The 17,289-nt window shown below is 41.0% G+C and overlaps 2 protein-coding genes across 2 annotated transcripts; both read right to left on the minus strand.

Moving 5' to 3' along the window:
* Positions 1-937: 937 nt before the first annotated feature.
* Positions 938-15,141, minus strand: LOC125236269 (farnesol dehydrogenase-like). The gene is made up of 7 exons (XM_048142984.1): positions 14,996-15,141; positions 14,101-14,233; positions 12,806-12,968; positions 11,984-12,125; positions 2,559-2,688; positions 1,761-1,913; positions 938-1,083 (listed from the first exon to the last, which is right to left on the minus strand). Exons 2-7 carry the CDS (start codon positions 14,230-14,232, stop codon positions 1,039-1,041), a joined length of 765 nt encoding a protein of 254 aa, XP_047998941.1. The 5' UTR covers position 14,233; positions 14,996-15,141; the 3' UTR covers positions 938-1,038.
* Positions 4,467-6,763, minus strand: LOC125236266. Its single transcript, XM_048142978.1, has 2 exons — positions 5,741-6,763; positions 4,467-5,095 (listed from the first exon to the last, which is right to left on the minus strand). The coding sequence occupies exons 1-2, from the start codon at positions 6,473-6,475 to the stop codon at positions 4,658-4,660; spliced, it is 1,173 nt and encodes a 390-aa protein (XP_047998935.1). The 5' UTR covers positions 6,476-6,763; the 3' UTR covers positions 4,467-4,657.
* Positions 15,142-17,289: the final 2,148 nt, after the last annotated feature.

A 17,289-nucleotide genomic window follows, 5' to 3' on the forward strand; every position in this document is an offset into this window, starting at 1 on the left:
CCTGCCTGCTGAGCGGCGGTCCTGGGTTTGAATCCCGGTAAGGGCATTTATTTGTGTGATGAGCACAGATATTTGTTCCTGAGTCATGGACGTTTTCTATGTATATAAGTAGTAGTAGTAGTAGTAATCACTTTATTGTGTACAACAGTTTATATACAATTTGTAGGAATAGAGATACAAAGGCGTATAAACGATGAAACCGTTAGAAAATTGAAAATATTTACTTCTCGTTTACATCACTGACATTCAATGACTTTTGACGACGGGTGTCAAATATTAATCCTTGCCAGTAAAATAAATTAGTTCAGCTGAAAATCCGCAACGTAGCGAGGGTCAAATAAAAACTTGTCAGGCTTTACTTACGTCAAATTATTAATTTAGATATTAGGTCTACGATATATACAGAGTGGGGCCTGTAACAAAAGCAAAAAATTAAACTGTAGGCTATTCTCCTTATACTGATCAACATTTGTTCAGCGACTTTTAAAAATAACTTGTATTTTGATTTTTATCACCCTTGAAAGTTTTTTCTCAGAGGTAATGTATTGCGAATTCTGTTAAGTGTAAAGTGTGACTGACAACGTCAATGACAACATTAATGGCGTCCATTGAAGCTAATATTTATTTTGTATGAAAAGTTAGAAAATTAGAGACTTCATGATTTTGTAAAGTCGCTAAACAAATGTTGGTCAGTTTAAGGAGTACAGCCTACAGTTTAATTTTTTGCTTTTGTTACAGGCCCCACCCTGTATACGATCTACATAATTATTAATTATTTAGTTATGGATCGGATATACGATATTATCATTATCAGTGTCAAAAGCGATGTTTCTTGAAATACAATTCGGATTTGAACTTAAAACCTACCGAATAATTTCAATACCGTCTCTCATACAGTTCTTCCATCTTTTCAAAACCGCAATAAAACACAAGTCAATTTGCTATTAACGTTATATTTTGTTCCATTTCGGTGCAATAAGTATGGGTATTATACCCATCCAGCCGCCGTTGTTAGTTTTTCGACTTCTTCGTAATTTTTTAGTGCCTTATCTCATTCAGAGCTGAGATAGTCAACTCCAATATCTGAAAACAATATCATGAATTTGCAAATATATTATAAAGTAAGTATCTAATTACATGTATACATGATAATGATTGTTTTGAAAATATAAGTTCTGACTAACTTTAAATTTACGCTTCGGTCTAGACCAAGGCATACCTAACTTCCTCTTGGGGAAGTATATTAGGTATGTTAACAATTCATGACAACGGTCACTCAAAACGACTATTCGATATTATCTTCGAGAAGGATCCTCAGTTCTCCCCTTTACATAGTCCTATCGGTTCTACTGCTCGTAGAGGACCAGGTTCCGTAGCCGAATGGCATATTTATCCGACGCGAAACGAAAACGAAACGCCCCGAAAGGTAGTCTGGCTCTGTCGCTCCAATACGCAAGAGCGATAGATATCTATTAGCGTTTCGTTTCGTGAGCGTTTCGTAAGCGTTTGTGACATTCGGCTACGCACCCAGGCTCCGTAGCCGAATGGCATTTCTGCGACGCGAAACGCCACCGAAATGCCGGCGGAAATCAAGTCTGGCTCTGTCGAGCGAATACGTGTTCGCTTCAGGGAGACAACATGGGAGACAACATCAACTTCATACGAATTGGTCGCGCGGATCGCTCCGCGCGGTCGGTCCGCATGACACTAAAACCAGCCTTAACTTAACCGTATGAAAATGTTGGGGAATATTGTCTTACATTTACGTTAGGAGGCGTCGACACGACGTAGACCAAGGCATCGACGACGTCTTTCGTCCTCAGTTTAGGCGTAGCAGAATACGCCTCGGCGCCCGCAACGTCCTCACTCACCAGGCGACCCATATCAGTGTCGACCAGGCCGGGAGAGAGACTCTGGAATGGGGGTATAGTATATTTACTTTTAGCTGAACTGGGCCATTTTTTTTTTAAAGTTGTCCACCTCACTGTTTTTGTAACATGGGTATTTTTTACGCAATTCATACTCAGAATCGATAGCTCTTTCGATCCTGATAGGAGAAAAAAAATGTCCCAAGATACATTTTTTCGAACCTTCCATTCCGTTACCGCCATACAAAATGTATGAAAAAATGGTAACGGAATGGGAAAAAAACCTTGGGACACTTTTTTTCTCCTATTAGGCTTGAAAGAGCTCGCGATTCTGAGTGGAAAACACATAAAAATTTCCAAATCCAAAAAAAAAGTGGGGTGGACAACTTTGAAAAAAATGGCCCAACTACAGTGCACTCCACTGTAAGTCACAGTAAGTCACAGTAAGTCAGTTATTGTACCGACTTAGGTAGGTTACAGTCGACTACAAAGAGATGTATCCATTTTTTCACCTTATTACTATGCAATAAGGTGAAAAAGTGTATAAGTATATCTCTTTGTAGTCGACTGTACTAGACGTTATCCTAAAATAGATTTTGACAGGGATTGTTTACATATTGTGAAAGTTGTCCATGACTGCAAAAAGTTTCAGAAACCTACGTAGCTCTAGGAGGGAAATGATATTCTTACAGTGATCTTGATCTTCGCTTTTGCATGCGCCAGTTCATCGTTCAGCGCAGTGCAGAAGGCGGTGACGGCATGCTTGGTCATCGGGTACAGGTTGGCCACTGGTATGGAGGGGATGTAGTGGCCTCCCACGCTGAAAGGTTAAGATCGCTTTAGTAGCAACTAGCTTTTACCCGCGGCTTCGCCCGCGTAATAAAAGTATTCTTATTGAAACGTTTACAAAAAATAAGATTTTCATTTGGATCCGTAGGTTTCTTTGTAGGTACATCTGTCCGTGATTACTTCGATTAAGGTAAAGCGGGACAATTCTCGACTGGGGGGCCATTGTAACTGATCTATTTGCTGTACGGTCAGCCAAGAAAGTGGTTTACCACTTTTCGACTCTATTGATCGAAAAGTGGTAAACCACTTTTTTGGAACGTTTATTGAAACGTTTACAAAAAATAAGATTTTCATTTGGATCCGTAGGTTTCTTTGTAGGTACATCTGTCCGCGATTACTTCGATTAAGGTAAAGCGGGGCAATTCTCGACTGGGGGCCATTGTAACTGATCTATTTGCTGATCGATCTCTCTCTATTGATCGAAAAGTGGTAAACCACTTTTTTGGCTGACTGTACCTTACACATATTACTATTGTTTTAAAAGAAATTCTTGCAATGATTGTAGAATTGTTACACAGCGACCACAGCGTAGGTAGTAGGTACGAATATGTTTGTATTTTACCTATATAAATATTTATACTGGGGAAACTTCATACAACCCACATAGCCAGTATCTCGACGCTATGGTCGGTGGGTAAAAAGTACTTCCTTGCATTGTCGCTTACAATTTTTTCCATTTTGCTTATACTTATTGCAAACGTAAACATATAAAAGGCAAGCAAACAACGATCTTCTTACAGCACATTGAATGTAATAGTTATTACGGATGCAGGATACTCGCCGATGCCTACTTACTAATCCCTTCGCACTGAGCCACCTGCATTTTACACAGCCTAGATATCGATTGCCGACCGATTAGTCCGACCCCAATCCCTATTCTTATCCCCGACCCTATCTCTATTCTTGTCCCCATCTCCGTCCCCGTCCCGTCCCTGTCCCCGTCCCTCCCCTATCCCTATTCCCGTCCCCGTCCCCGTCCCCTATCCCTATCCCTATCCCTATTCTTATCTATCCCTATCCCTATCCCTATCCCTATCCCTATCCCTATCCCTATCCCTATCCCTATCCCTATCCCTATCCCTATCCCTATTCTTATCTATCCCTATCCCTATCCCTATCCCTATCCCTATCCCTATCCCTATCCCTATCCCTATCCCTATCCCTATCCCTATCCCTATCCCTATCCCTATCCCTATCCCTATCCCTATCCCTATCCCCCTATCCCTATCCCTATCCCTATCCCTATCCCTATCCCTATCCCTATCCCTATCCCTATCCCTATCCTATCCCTATCCCTATCCCTATCCCTATCCCTATCCCTATCCCTATCCCTATCCCTATCCCTATCCCTATCCCTATCCCTATCCCTATCCCTATCCCTATCCCTATCCTATCCCTATCCCTATCCCTATCCCTATCCCTATCCCTATCCCTATCCCTATCCCTATCCCTATCCTATCCCTATCCCTATCCCTATCCCTATCCCTATCCCTATCCCTATCCCTATCCCTATCCCTATCCCTATCCCTATCCCTATCCCTATCCCTATCCCTATCCCTATCCCTATCCCTATCCCTATCCCTATCCCTATCCCTATCCCTATCCCTATCCCTATCCCTATCCCTATCCCTATCCCTATCCCTATCCCTATCCCTATCCCTATCCCTATCCCTATCCCTATCCCTATCCCTATCCCTATCCCTATCCCTATCCCTATCCCTATCCCTATCCCTATCCCTGAAGGAAACTAAATAAATAATGAGCCGGTAAAGGGTCATGGCGAAACGTTTCGCCATTTATTCCTAGAGTGACATACAGAAGAACATAACAATCAATAAGAAAACATAAATTTAAATATTTTGACATTTAACTTGACCACAAACACTAAAAGAGTTCGTAACATTCTCCCACCTTTTGGGGCAGAGGCCCAAAACTCTTCCTTATATTGTGTCTGATGGCACTTCAAGTGGGTACAAACGTTGAACTGCTCGTGTATACTCTCCATCAGCAGTGCGTACCTTGGCTACTCTTATGTAACCGTCAGCACCAGCAAAGGTTTCTACAATCCTCCCTAAAGGCCACTTAATACGCTTAGAGTCTGTCTCTATTAAAACTACATCACCTACCCTTAAATGAGAGTCCCTCTCCTTGCCCTTCTGGATGAGCATCCCGATGTACTCGTTCCTGAACCTTTCTCGTAGATCTTCCCTCAACTTATGAAGATACCTGAGGCGCCTGTTGAGTGAGTCATGATCGAGCTGGTCTAAGTCCGGCATCTCGCTCGAAGGAAGCCCTTGTGTGAAGCACGCGGGAGTGATGGGTTTTAGCTTATCGGAGTTGTCCGCGACGTAGGTTAAAGGTCTTGAATTGATCAAAGCCTCACAATCGTGCATCAAAGTCATCAGCTCTTCGTATGCTAATATCTTCTGGCCTAAGTTTCGTCTAAGGAGGTCCTTGAGAGAACGTATCAAACGCTCCCACCAACCCCCCCACCACGGTGCTGCAGGAGGACTGAACTTCCACTTAATGTTCCTCACGCTGGAATAGGCCGCAATCTCTTGCCAGTCCAAACCCTTAAGAAGGTTATCAGCTCCGTGGAAGTTGGTTCCATTATCAGTGTATATCGTGTCAACTCTTCCACGCCTCGCGATGAACCTCCGTAAGGCCATGAGAAATGCTTCTGTCGTCAACGATTTGGTAAGTTCAAGATGTACGGCTCGGTAAACTGCGCAGGTGAATAAAATTATCCATACCTTCCCTCCCGACCGCAGAAAAAGTGGACCGGCTAGGTCTATACCTGTCACTTCGAAAGCGGCAGCTGGTTTTATTCTGTCACGAGGTAAAGGTGGTAAAGGTGTATCAGCAATATCAGCATGCTTCACCGCGAGCCGCTTGCAGGGTATGCATTTGGAGACGGTCGAGCTGACGAGTCTTCTTATACCTGTGATCCAGTATTTCTCTCTGAGGGCTACCAATAGTATAGTAGGACCGGCATGGTACATAAGACGATGTTTGGAAGCAACTAATCTTTGAATAATCACATGTTTGCCCGGCAAGTAAATCGGACAGACAAAGTCAGAAGGCTCGTCGCTGAGAACTAATTTAGTGCGAATCCTCAGTAAGCCTTCTTCGTCTTTAAACATCTTCAAATTGTTCATCTTTTTTTGATCTACTTCTGCCCTTTCGGTCTGAAGAATCTTCAGGAGCCTCTTCTCAGCACTCTGGAACTCTTCACAGGTCAGTTCACCACTCTGTTTATCTTCTGCATTTTTACAGTTGTACGAAAATCTCAATATCCATGCTACCATCCTCACTATCATAGTGTATTTGGAGAAGTAGGTTAGCGAAGACAGGAATGTACTATAGTCTGTAGTAGTGTTAACAAGAACTACTTTCTTACTTTCTTTGTTAACTTCTCGCTCATCTACGATTAATTGAGATTTAGGCCATTCACTTTCTTTTGCTTTTAGCCAGGCAGGTCCCTCCCACCATTTGCTTTTCAGCAGTTGTTTGGCGTTGCAGCCTCTAGATGGTAAGTCGGCAGGGTTCATTATGCCTGGTAAGTGACGCCAATCTTCCACGTTTGTATGCTGTCGGATTTCTTTAACCCTGTTCTTGACAAATATGTTCCAATCACCTTCAGTAGTAATCCAGGTAAAAGCTACACTTGCGTCAGTCCAGAAAAAAACGCGGCAGTTTGACATATCTAAGGCTTGTTTAACCTGAAGATATAACCGTGTAGCAATCAATGCTGCCATCAGTTCCAAACGCGGTATGCTGACCTCATGGATTGGGGACACGCGCGATTTGGCTTGGACTAGTTGTACAGTGACTTCTCCTTCATAATCACTTCGTAAGAAGATAGCAGTTGCAAATGAAACCTTGCTTGCGTCACAAAAGACATGCAGACTGTTTTCACATTTGTCTATAGGCTTACAAGTAAGTCGACGTGGGATTCGGCAGTCGTTCAGCAAGTGAATATGTTTAGACCACTCCAAAAATTCCTTTTGTAAATTATCAGGTAGCTCACTGTCCCAACTCAGGCGTAAATTCCAAGTTTTCTGTAATATTAGCTTAGGTACAAGTGTCACTGGACATGCCAAGCTGACAGGATCAAAAACTTTCTGAGTTATAGAGAGCAAACTTCTTTTTGTAACGTTTTCTTTTATGCCAGTACCATGTGCGAAGTTGACGTTACAGAATAGTTGGTCCATATTGACGTCCCACATAAGGCCGAGTACAGACAAGTTATTTTCATTTGAAATAGTTTCTATACATTTGGACATGGGAGTAGTCACCCAACCTCTTAAATCAAATTTCGCATCTGACATAACTCTTTTTGCTTCTTCTATGAAGGTTTCGGCTTCTTCTTCCGATTCTAAACTGATGACACAGTTGTCAACATAGAATGAGTCTCTTAGTCGTTTGGCTGTATCCTTAAACTCTTCGGTGTACTTCTCTAAGTGGTAGTTTATTGTCGCACTTAGAAGAAATGGACTACAAGTTACACCAAATACGACTCGACAATGGCGGTAGGTTATAAACTCTTTCCTTTCATTATTCTTCCACCACAGGAATGACAGATATTCTCTATCTTCTTTTTTCAATGATATCTGCAGGAATGCTTTTTTAATATCGGACGTTATCCCAATAGCATGTTTTCTGAACTTTATCAATAGTTTTGGAATCAATTCCAGACAATTCAAGCCTTTTTCTAGAAACGAGTTAAGCGAATTCCCGTTGTAATCTCGCGCTGACGCGTCAAAGACCGGACGAACTCGTGTAGTGAGGCTGGTATTCTTAATGACAGCGTGATGGCACAGGTAGTGTTTAGGCTTCGATGCGTCATCAACTTCTTCGATTATGCCGTCGTTTAACCAATCTTCGAAGACATGTCCATTGTTATCAAACTCTTTTAGCTTTTCTAGCTTCTGCGTTGTTGACATCAGTCTCTTTTCAGCTAAGTGTTTATTGTCAAGGAGTTCTCCATGATTTGGTTTCCACGGTAAGTCAACTTCGTACCGTCCTTCGTCATTAATCTTGATCGAGTCTCTAAACTGATCCATTATGACTGTATCTGTCTTCGCCTTATTCGCAACTTCCGCTGGATCTCGTATTCCAAGAGTTTCTAAGTCCCAAAGCTCTGATATCTGCAAATTATTCACCAATACTACGTTCGTCAAGACACTGCATGTGTTTGTAATGGGTCCTTGAAGAGTCCAACCGAATTTGGTTTTAATCGCAACGAGGTTATTGTTCAGTTCCAGAAAACTTTTAGTGAGCAAGGCGCCTGCGTGATCCGCGCCGATCAGTAGCCCGATGTCGGGTGCGGCCGCGTCGCCGACGTCGCTCAACGTGATGTTATTCCTTTGCAACTCTTTGAACATCTCGTGATTTATATTTAAACGAGGAACATACCCACAGAGCGTTGACTTCCCTCGCGCGGTCATTGTACATTGAAACTTTTTATCAAGGCTTCCTAAAGTAATCGCGTATGTATGAAACAGTTCCTTTTCAGTTTCTATTCCTCCAAAAAGGCAATTTGACACGATTTCGTTACCGATAGGTTTCAAGCCTAAGCTTTCAATAATGTCGCGACGTAAGTATGTCTTCTGCGCTCCCGAGTCGATAAAACATCGTACCTGTATACATTTATTATCACTGACAATATTTGCCATAAACGTTTGCAACAGTGTGGTACTAGCCTTATATTGAGTTACGTTGTTACTTAAGTTTGACGTTCCAACATTCGAATTTTTCACGTTTTCAATTTGACTTGACGTTTTAATGTCAGGGCACATCAATACAGAATGACGTTTGGAGCAGAAAAGGCATTTTGTAAAATTCTTGCATTTTTTCGCATTATGTCCCGGTTTCAAACAAATTAGGCATGCTCCTTTTTTATTTAACACTTCCTTCCTAGCCTCATACGACATTTTATTAGCCTTGTAGCACTCGAAGCTGCTATGTGATGCCTTTTCACACCAAACGCAACAAATTCTCTTACCTGCGTCTTCCGTGGACACAAAGCATGCCGCGGTAGGTTGTTGAGTAGGAACGCTATGCAAACTGTCACCCGATGCTATCCCGCTGCGCGCGAGCTGGATCCGCTCCTCCGACTCGACTTCGCGTTTCAGGAACTTCATAAGCCGGTTCAGATGATCGTCGCCTTTCTCCTCGGTTGCATGGGATCTCTGCCATGCTCGTAAAACAGATTCGGGCAAGGCGGACTCAACTAAAGGGAAAAGTAAAGCAGCATATTTATCTATAGTGACACCTAAGCTTTGCAGTGCTAATAATTGCGTATTTAATTTATCGTATAAGTGGCCTAATTTATAAGAAGTATTACCTTTTGCTTGTGCTAGTACAAGGTTAAGGAGCTCACGCACATAAATGTCGATCAACATTTCATCACGCGCAAACCTGGACTTCAGTTGCTCAATAGCCTTCTTGTAGTTAGCTCCCGACGGCGGAAAGCTCTCGACGATCTCTCGTGCTGGAGTATCTGGAACAGTGCACTGGTAGAGGTACTGAAACTTATCTCCGTCGTCAATTGTTTCGTCGTCGTGGATTTTCTGAAATTGACACCAAAAACCAATCCAATTTTTAGAATTTCCGTCGAACTTGCGTAACTCAAATTTTGGTAGGCGAAATCTTCTTGTATGACATGCTGTACTGCATGTCGACTTCTCACAACATTGATGAGACTTATCTGTATTATTCGACACATCGCTGCCGCTAGACTTGCGAGACCTCTTCACGCGTTCATTCTTCCGGGAAACGCTGTCGTACATGACTTTTATACGCTCCCAGTCGGTTATATACTTATCGCTGGTCATGCAATCCTCGTAAATTTCGTCTTCAGTCATCTCGTCCGTTTTTAGCCACTGTTCTTTTATACGCTGGTCAACGTTGAACAGGGAATCGGCTCGAAGCTGGAGTTTATTGAAGGCCGCGGTGATATCGTCGATATTTGCCGACTCTAGAATAGCGTTAATTTCACTTTTCGCGATTGTAAAAAGCCTCCTGGCTACACTACGTTCTTTTTTTAGTATTTCCATCTTATTTAACGGTCGCCAGATGAAGGAAACTAAATAAATAATGAGCCGGTAAAGGGTCATGGCGAAACGTTTCGCCATTTATTCCTAGAGTGACATACAGAAGAACATAACAATCAATAAGAAAACATAAATTTAAATATTTTGACATTTAACTTGACCACAAACACTAAAAGAGTTCGTAACAGATATTTTAACCCTATTGCACAACAACAGGGAGAAAATTTCTTTTCCACCTCATTAGATTTTAAAATCGTTGTATTTATCGTGTTCAACGACCCGATAAACCATAAAAACGATACCCATATTGTGTTTTTGACTTTACCCCCTTTGCACCCCTTTAGGGGTCAAATTTTCAAAAAAACCTGAAACATGTATTTAGTCATATGTCTTTAGGAATCCTCCTATGAAGTTTCGAATAAAATAGTCAAACTAATCTTGTTTCCCCATACAAACTTTGAACCCCCATTTCACCCTTTTAAGAGGAGAAATTTGAAAAATCCTTTCTTAGTGCTCCTCTACGCCATATAAGGAACCTATGTGCCAAATTTGAAATCTCTAGGACCAGCGGTTTCGGCTGTGTGTTGATATATTATGTCAGTTAGTCAGTCAGTCAGTTTCTTATTTTATATATTTTTTGATATTTAAACCCCACATTGCACTACAATCTACAACAGGGGAGAAGGTATTTCACTTCCGCTTCGTTAGATTTTAAAAACGTTGTATTTATCGTGATCAGCGACCCAATAAACCGTATAAACCATACCCATATTAGTTTTTTGACTTTATCCCCCCTTTTTCACCCTTTTAGGGGTTAGATTTTCAAAAAACCTGAAACACGTCTTTAGTCATATGTTTTTAGGATCCCTCCTGTGAAGTTTCGAATAAAACAGTGAAACTAACATTGTTAGCCCCATTTGACCCCCTTAGGAGGTGAATTTTGAAAAATCCTTTCTTAGTGCTTCTCTACACTATATAAGGAACCTACGTGCCAAATTTGAGATCTCTAGGACCAGCGATTTCGGCTGTGCGTTGATATGTCAGTCAGTCAGTCAATATCTTCTTTTATATATTTTTTTGATATTTAAACCCCATTGCACCACAACGGGGGAGAAGGTATTTCACTTCCGCCTCGTTAGATTTTAAAAACGTTGTATTTATCGTGATCAGCGACCCGATAAACCATAAAAACGATACCCATATTGATTTTTTGACTTTATCACCCCCTTTTCACCCTTTTAGGGGTTAAATTTTCAAAAAACCTGAAACACGTATTCAGTCATATGTCTTAAGGAATCTTCCTGTGAAGTTTCGAATAGAATAGTCAAACTAATCTTGTTTCCCCATACAAACTTTGAACCCCCATTTGACCCCCTTAGGAGGTGAATTTTGGAAAATCCTTTCTTAGTGCTCCTCTACACTATATAAGGAACCTACGTGCCAAATTTGAAATCTCTAGGACCAGCGGTTTCGGCTGTGCGTTGATATGTCAGTCAGTCAGTCAGTCAGTCAGTCAGTCAGTCAGTCAGTCAGCTTCTTCTTTTATATATTTAGACGTTCATTAAGGAGAGGATGAGGAGCGCTGATTGTCACAAATACCTTTGAACCAATATGGGATATACCTATATGTTACCTACCACGCAAACTTCCACACCCCATTTTGAGGAAATGGGGGGTTAGACAGTCAAAAATGTAGCCTATGTCATTCTCCATCCCTTCAAATAGGTACCTCAAATCTCTTCAATCACGTCAATTCGTTGTCCCGTTTTGGCGTGACACACGTGAAAGACGGACAAACAAACAAACACACACACTTTCCCATTTATAATATTAGTATGGATCTGCACAATCGAATCGAAATTGTACAATGTATATTTAAGAGCGGATCCAGCTTTGTACTCAGAGGGTTACGTATTGAATCGGCCTCTCCAGCCTCTTCCCCAGGAGAGGTCACGAGGACATTTTGACTAATCTAGGTACGTCACGGACTTTAATTGTTGATCCACTTCTAGCTCATTTTATACTGGAACTTCATAGCTTAACTATGCTTAACTATGATATGTCCAGTATAAAATGAGCTAGAAGTGGATCAACAATTAAAGTCCGTGACCGTACCAGGAGTCACGAGGTCATGACTCGCATGACTCCTCCCCTAGATCTACGCTTGGCACATACGGATAGATGTGTATATGCTATTATGCTACCAACCTGTTGATGACAACTATATGACCTTCCACTCCCCGTTTCTTCATGGAAGCAACAGCATGACGCGAGCACAGGACGTAGCCGGTGATATTCACGTTTATCATTTGATGGACTTGGGCATCTTTTAGGGGGTCACTGAGGGCCTCTGCAAAATATGTAGATGGGAGATAAGATATTTTAAACAACAATTCAAGAAGGTATTAAATTTTTCCCCCGTGTGGTGACGGGTTAAGAATTTCACCACCCCCTTTCTTCCTGTGGGTGTCGTAGAAGTCGGCTGTGTGATATGGGTTAAATTGTGGCGTGGGCGAGGGGCTGGCAACCTGTCACTGCAATGTCACAATTTGGATTTTTTCAACCCCTTTTTGCCAAGAGTGGCAATGAAACTTAGTAGTTCATGTGCTCTGCCTACCCCTTTATGGGATGCAGGCGTGATTATATGTATGTATGTATGTATTCAATTTTTTTTTGCCTACTAATTTACAAGTGCAAATCCTTAGTGCAAATGGTGTATGGTAGACCTTCTGTACCTACACTCTTAGAGACGGTTCGTCGAGAGTGAACTACGAGCGGTAGGACTTATCAGGTGCCGGAACCGAATGGCATTTCTCCGACGCCAAACAAAGGTAGTCTGGCTCTGTCGCGTCAATACGCAAGAACGATAAAGATAGATATCTACGGAGCGTTTCGTTTCGTGAGCGTTTGTGCATTCGGCTACGCACAAAGGTCAGTTGCTTATCACCATCTACCTCTTTTTCTAAATTCTACATTTCGCGGCGTTTCGTTTTCGTTTCGCGTCGCAGAAATGCCATTCGGCTACGGCACCTGTTATATGGCCGCTAGGCAACAACGCCGCATTGTTGACGAGCAAGTCGACACCCCCGAACTCCTCCACCCGCTCGAAGGCCGCCGCTACCTCCTCCGGCTTGCCCACGTCGCATCGCATGGCGCAGATCTCACCCCTCCCGGTCACCTGATCTTGCAGTTTCTGAAGATGGAAAATCACAGCTAACCGTATAAGATAGACAGGGAATTGTTATCTGGATTTTTGAAGAGGACAGGAGAGGCAGATGAGGATTTTTGATCTTTCGGCGTTAGCATTAAGATTTCTGGGTACTTAGCCGAATGGCACAAACGCTCACGAAACGAAACGCTTTTAGATATACCTACATCTCTATCGCTCTTGCGTATTGGCGCGACGTTTCATTTTTGTTTCGCGTCGCAGAAATGCAATTTGGCTACGGCACGGTTCTATTATAATCTGTTAACATTTACCCACTATATAGGATAGGACCTATGCATTGCTTTAAATAATTGAATCGCCAAAAAAATGCAAGTACGATAATTATCGTACTTGCATTTTTTTATACAGACATAATTATACAGACATGGGTCAGCGTTAGTAATTTTGCGTTTCGATCGGCGTCTGGCGTCAACGATTGCCATTCGGCTAGACCGGCTGTTCAACACAAGTTTACGAGAAACATTTATAGCCTGAGGTTTTGAGCAGGCACTCAATTGTCCATTGAAATGAAACCAGTCACCATTAAATAAATAACTAAAAACCGGCCAAGAGCGTGTCGGGCCACGCTCAGTGTAGGGTTCCGTAGTTTTCCGTATTTTTCTCAAAAACTACTAAACCTATCAAGTTCAAAACAATTTTCCTAGAAAGTCTTTATAAAGTTCTTTTGTGATTTTTTTTCATATTTTTTAAACTTATGGTTCAAAAGTTAGAGGGGGGGGGACGCACTTTTTTTTCCTTTAGGAGCGATTATTTCCGAAACTATTAATATTATCAAAAAACGATCTTAGTAAACCCTTATTCATTTTTCAATACCTATCCAACAATATGTCACACGTTGGGGTTGGAATGAAAAAAAATATCAGCCCCCACTTTACATGTTGGGGGGGTACCCTAATAAAACATTTTTTTCCATTTTTTATTTTTGCACTTTGTTGGCGTGATTAATATACATATTGGTACCAAATTTCAGCTTTATAGTGCTAACGGTTACTGAGATTATCCGCGGACGGACGGACGGACGGACGGACGGACGGACAGACAGACATGGCGAAACTATAAGGGTTCCTAGTTGACTACGGAACCCTAAAAAACTGACCTGAACCAGTTCTTCCCTCCTGTCAAGCCCCACCACACGCAGCCCCTCGTTGGCAAGCCGGAGGCTGATCGCTGCCCCAATCCCCGCGCTAGCGCCTGTTACCACGGCCGTTTTGCCCACCCAACGCTCCATGCTAAAAGAACGGAACCATTCAATGCTCAATTTGTTGTCCTCCTTATAAAGGTCCTACTCTGACTATTATAATTCGTCGGATGGTGAACGGGTTTGACGTTGTTACTTTGTACTTCTTGACGGGCCGACCGACGGCCTGATCCCTTTATATAATAGATAGGTGTTTTTTCTTACACATAAGGATGGAAAGGGTCTAAAATAGCAAACCTCGGCTTAAGTTTATTGATTGGCGTTTTAAAAATCGTACTTACCGTAGATATTTTTGCTCAACTTTATTTAGGTAAGTATCGTCAGATGAAACGTATAGGAGATGAAAACCGATTTTTGTTTATGATATAGTAATATGTAGGCCCTCGGCCCTCCTGACTGCGACGTGGGTAGTTTCAACTAATCGAAATAAGTACTTTATTATTTATTTGTTATTTAAGTTTTATGTCCAATAAAAATTACAAATAACAGAAAAAAAAAGTACTTTCTATGTTTTGTTGTGTATATCATGTTTGTTTGTGTGCCCACTCGAAAGCCACATATTGCACATGTGATTTAGTGGACACATGGACTCTTGAAAAAAAAAGAAAATTAAGAACCTATTTCAATAAGTTGAATTGAAATTACCCGCAGACAGGATAGCCAGTAGTTAAGGATAGTTTTGGTTTGCTAGCACCTTAATGATATGCAAAGAAACATTCATAATGAAGTTAGCTATTTACTTACTGATAAACCTCTTAATGAGACAACTTATTAAAGAAGAATAGATACTTACTAGTTCGATGCTCTCTTCCACGTGATAAACTTGTTCTTTTCTAACACACGTGTTGATGCTTCGAGATATTTATTTATACTGACAATAATGTGAATTAATAATATAACTGTTAAACAAGTGCAATCGGTTACTACTGTCCTGCCTTTATTTATACTCTTTAGATAAGTACGTTAATCTTCGCCTGGCAGCACTTTGCAGTTTTTGACACAGTTTATTGTGTTCCGTCTTATCAGGAAATAATCAATCTGTGTAGCGTGGTTGCCACTTTTAATAAGTGATAAAGACTTTCGATTGACCCATGGAACATGGCGGATCGTCCTCCGATATATATTTTTATTTTTTTGCATTCTGCTGTTTAATGCATAATTTTGAAAGGATATTATGCAGTGAATAGCCTACGCAAAGAGGGCAATTAATGAAGAATTCTTTTGGAGATACGAATAACCAATTCTACAGACATCACTCGGCAGTTCGTGGTCCCGGCCGCCATCATGCTTTGTACTGCTGATCCAGCTATCCTCCAGTGCATCGCGAAGGCCTCGTTCGCAAATAAACTACTTATACTGTTTTGTGTTTTATATATCTCTGTAATTTACTTGACATTGGCAAAGTGCCTTGCTAGCAGAAAGCCATTATTATACGAATAAAAAAACCGGCTAAGAGCGTGTCGGGCCACGCTCAGTGTAGGGTTTCGTAGTTTTCCGTATTTTTCTCAAAAACTACTAAACCTATCAAGTTTAAAACAATTTTCCTAGAAAGTCTTTATAAAGTTCTACTTTTGTGATTTTTTTCATATTTTTTAAAGTTATGGTTCAAAAGTTAGAGGGGGGGGACACAGTTGTTTTTCCTTTAGGAGCGATTATTTCCGAAAATATTAATAGTATTAAAAAACGATTTAAGTAAACCCTTACTCATTTTTAAATACCTATCCAACAATATATCACACGTCGGGGTTGGAATGAAAAAAAAAATCGGTCCCCACTTTACATGTAGACCTGTCTGCTCGTTTGCCTCCTATCCCATAAAAAAATGAACGGCACACTTATAGTGACTTTGGTATTTTTATAAGAACAGCATGCACTTACGTCCAGAACAGTGACATTTGGTGCAGTGGAACTGCTGATGAAGATCAAAACGGAACTCCTTAAATCTGAACGGCACACTTATAGTGACTAGTATTTTTATAAGAATAGCATGCATTTAAGTTCAGAACAGTGTCATTTATTTAGTTAAGTTAAGAATAATTGAGTTTTCAAGTCAAATTTTGTCTCTTCGATTTTTTATAATCGGATTCATGAGGAATTGAGGAAACTCCTCAAACCTTAACGCTTTACGTATATTCATTTGTGTTGCCATCAAATAAATAAAGCATTAAAATCAGTTTTAAAAAATACCTACACATTTCTACATAATCCAACATTCGCAAGTAATTTTCACCAGAACCCCAAAGGCGGCGGTTTTTTTTCTTAACAATTATTGGAACCACGTGTTTAGTACAGCCAGATCAAATGCAACTGCCGCTTGTAGAATTCTGACGCTGATTACTGTTCTCTCCAACAAGAACCCCCGTCCAAAAGGAATGAGTGCGAATGAATGTAGGTTAGTAATGATACCAATATATAAAAACAAAGGAGACGTCTAAAATTGCAATAATTATCGAGGAATAAAGCTCATGTCACATACTATGAAGGTCTGGGAGAGGATAATAGAGAGAAGAATGAGAGAAGAGTGTGGATACAGGATCATCCGATACAGGACCGGACAATGTGAAAACGCTCTAATCTAGGCTCGCGTAAGTAAACGCAAAATATGGTCGTTAATTTCGGCGACCCGACTGCGCATCGGCTGGGCGTAGCTCAGTCGTAAGAAGTCGGACTAATGTACGCAAGCACATCGCAGGAGTCGGGGTTTCGAATCCCGGCCAGAAATAAAGTTTTTGTTTTTTTTGTATTTATAAGAGTTTTTTATTTAAAGTATATAATTTTTAAGAAAAAAAAACCGTCGCCTTCCGGGTTCTGGTGAAAGCTACTTGCGAATGTTGGATTATGTAGAAATGTGTAAGTATTTTTTTAAAACTGCTTTTAATGCTTTAATTATTAGATGGCAACACAAATGAATATACGTATAACGTTAAGGTTTGAGGAGTTTCCTCAATTCCTCATGAATCCGATTATAAGAAATCGAAGCTAGACAAACTTTGACTTGAAAACTCAATATGCTTAACAAACATAACTAAATAAATGTCACTGTTCTGAACTTAAATGCATGCTTTTCTTACAAAAATAACAAAGTCA

The sequence above is a fragment of the Leguminivora glycinivorella genome, chromosome 19 (assembly GCF_023078275.1).
Source record: "Leguminivora glycinivorella isolate SPB_JAAS2020 chromosome 19, LegGlyc_1.1, whole genome shotgun sequence".
NCBI classification, from domain to species: Eukaryota; Metazoa; Arthropoda; class Insecta; order Lepidoptera; family Tortricidae; genus Leguminivora; species Leguminivora glycinivorella.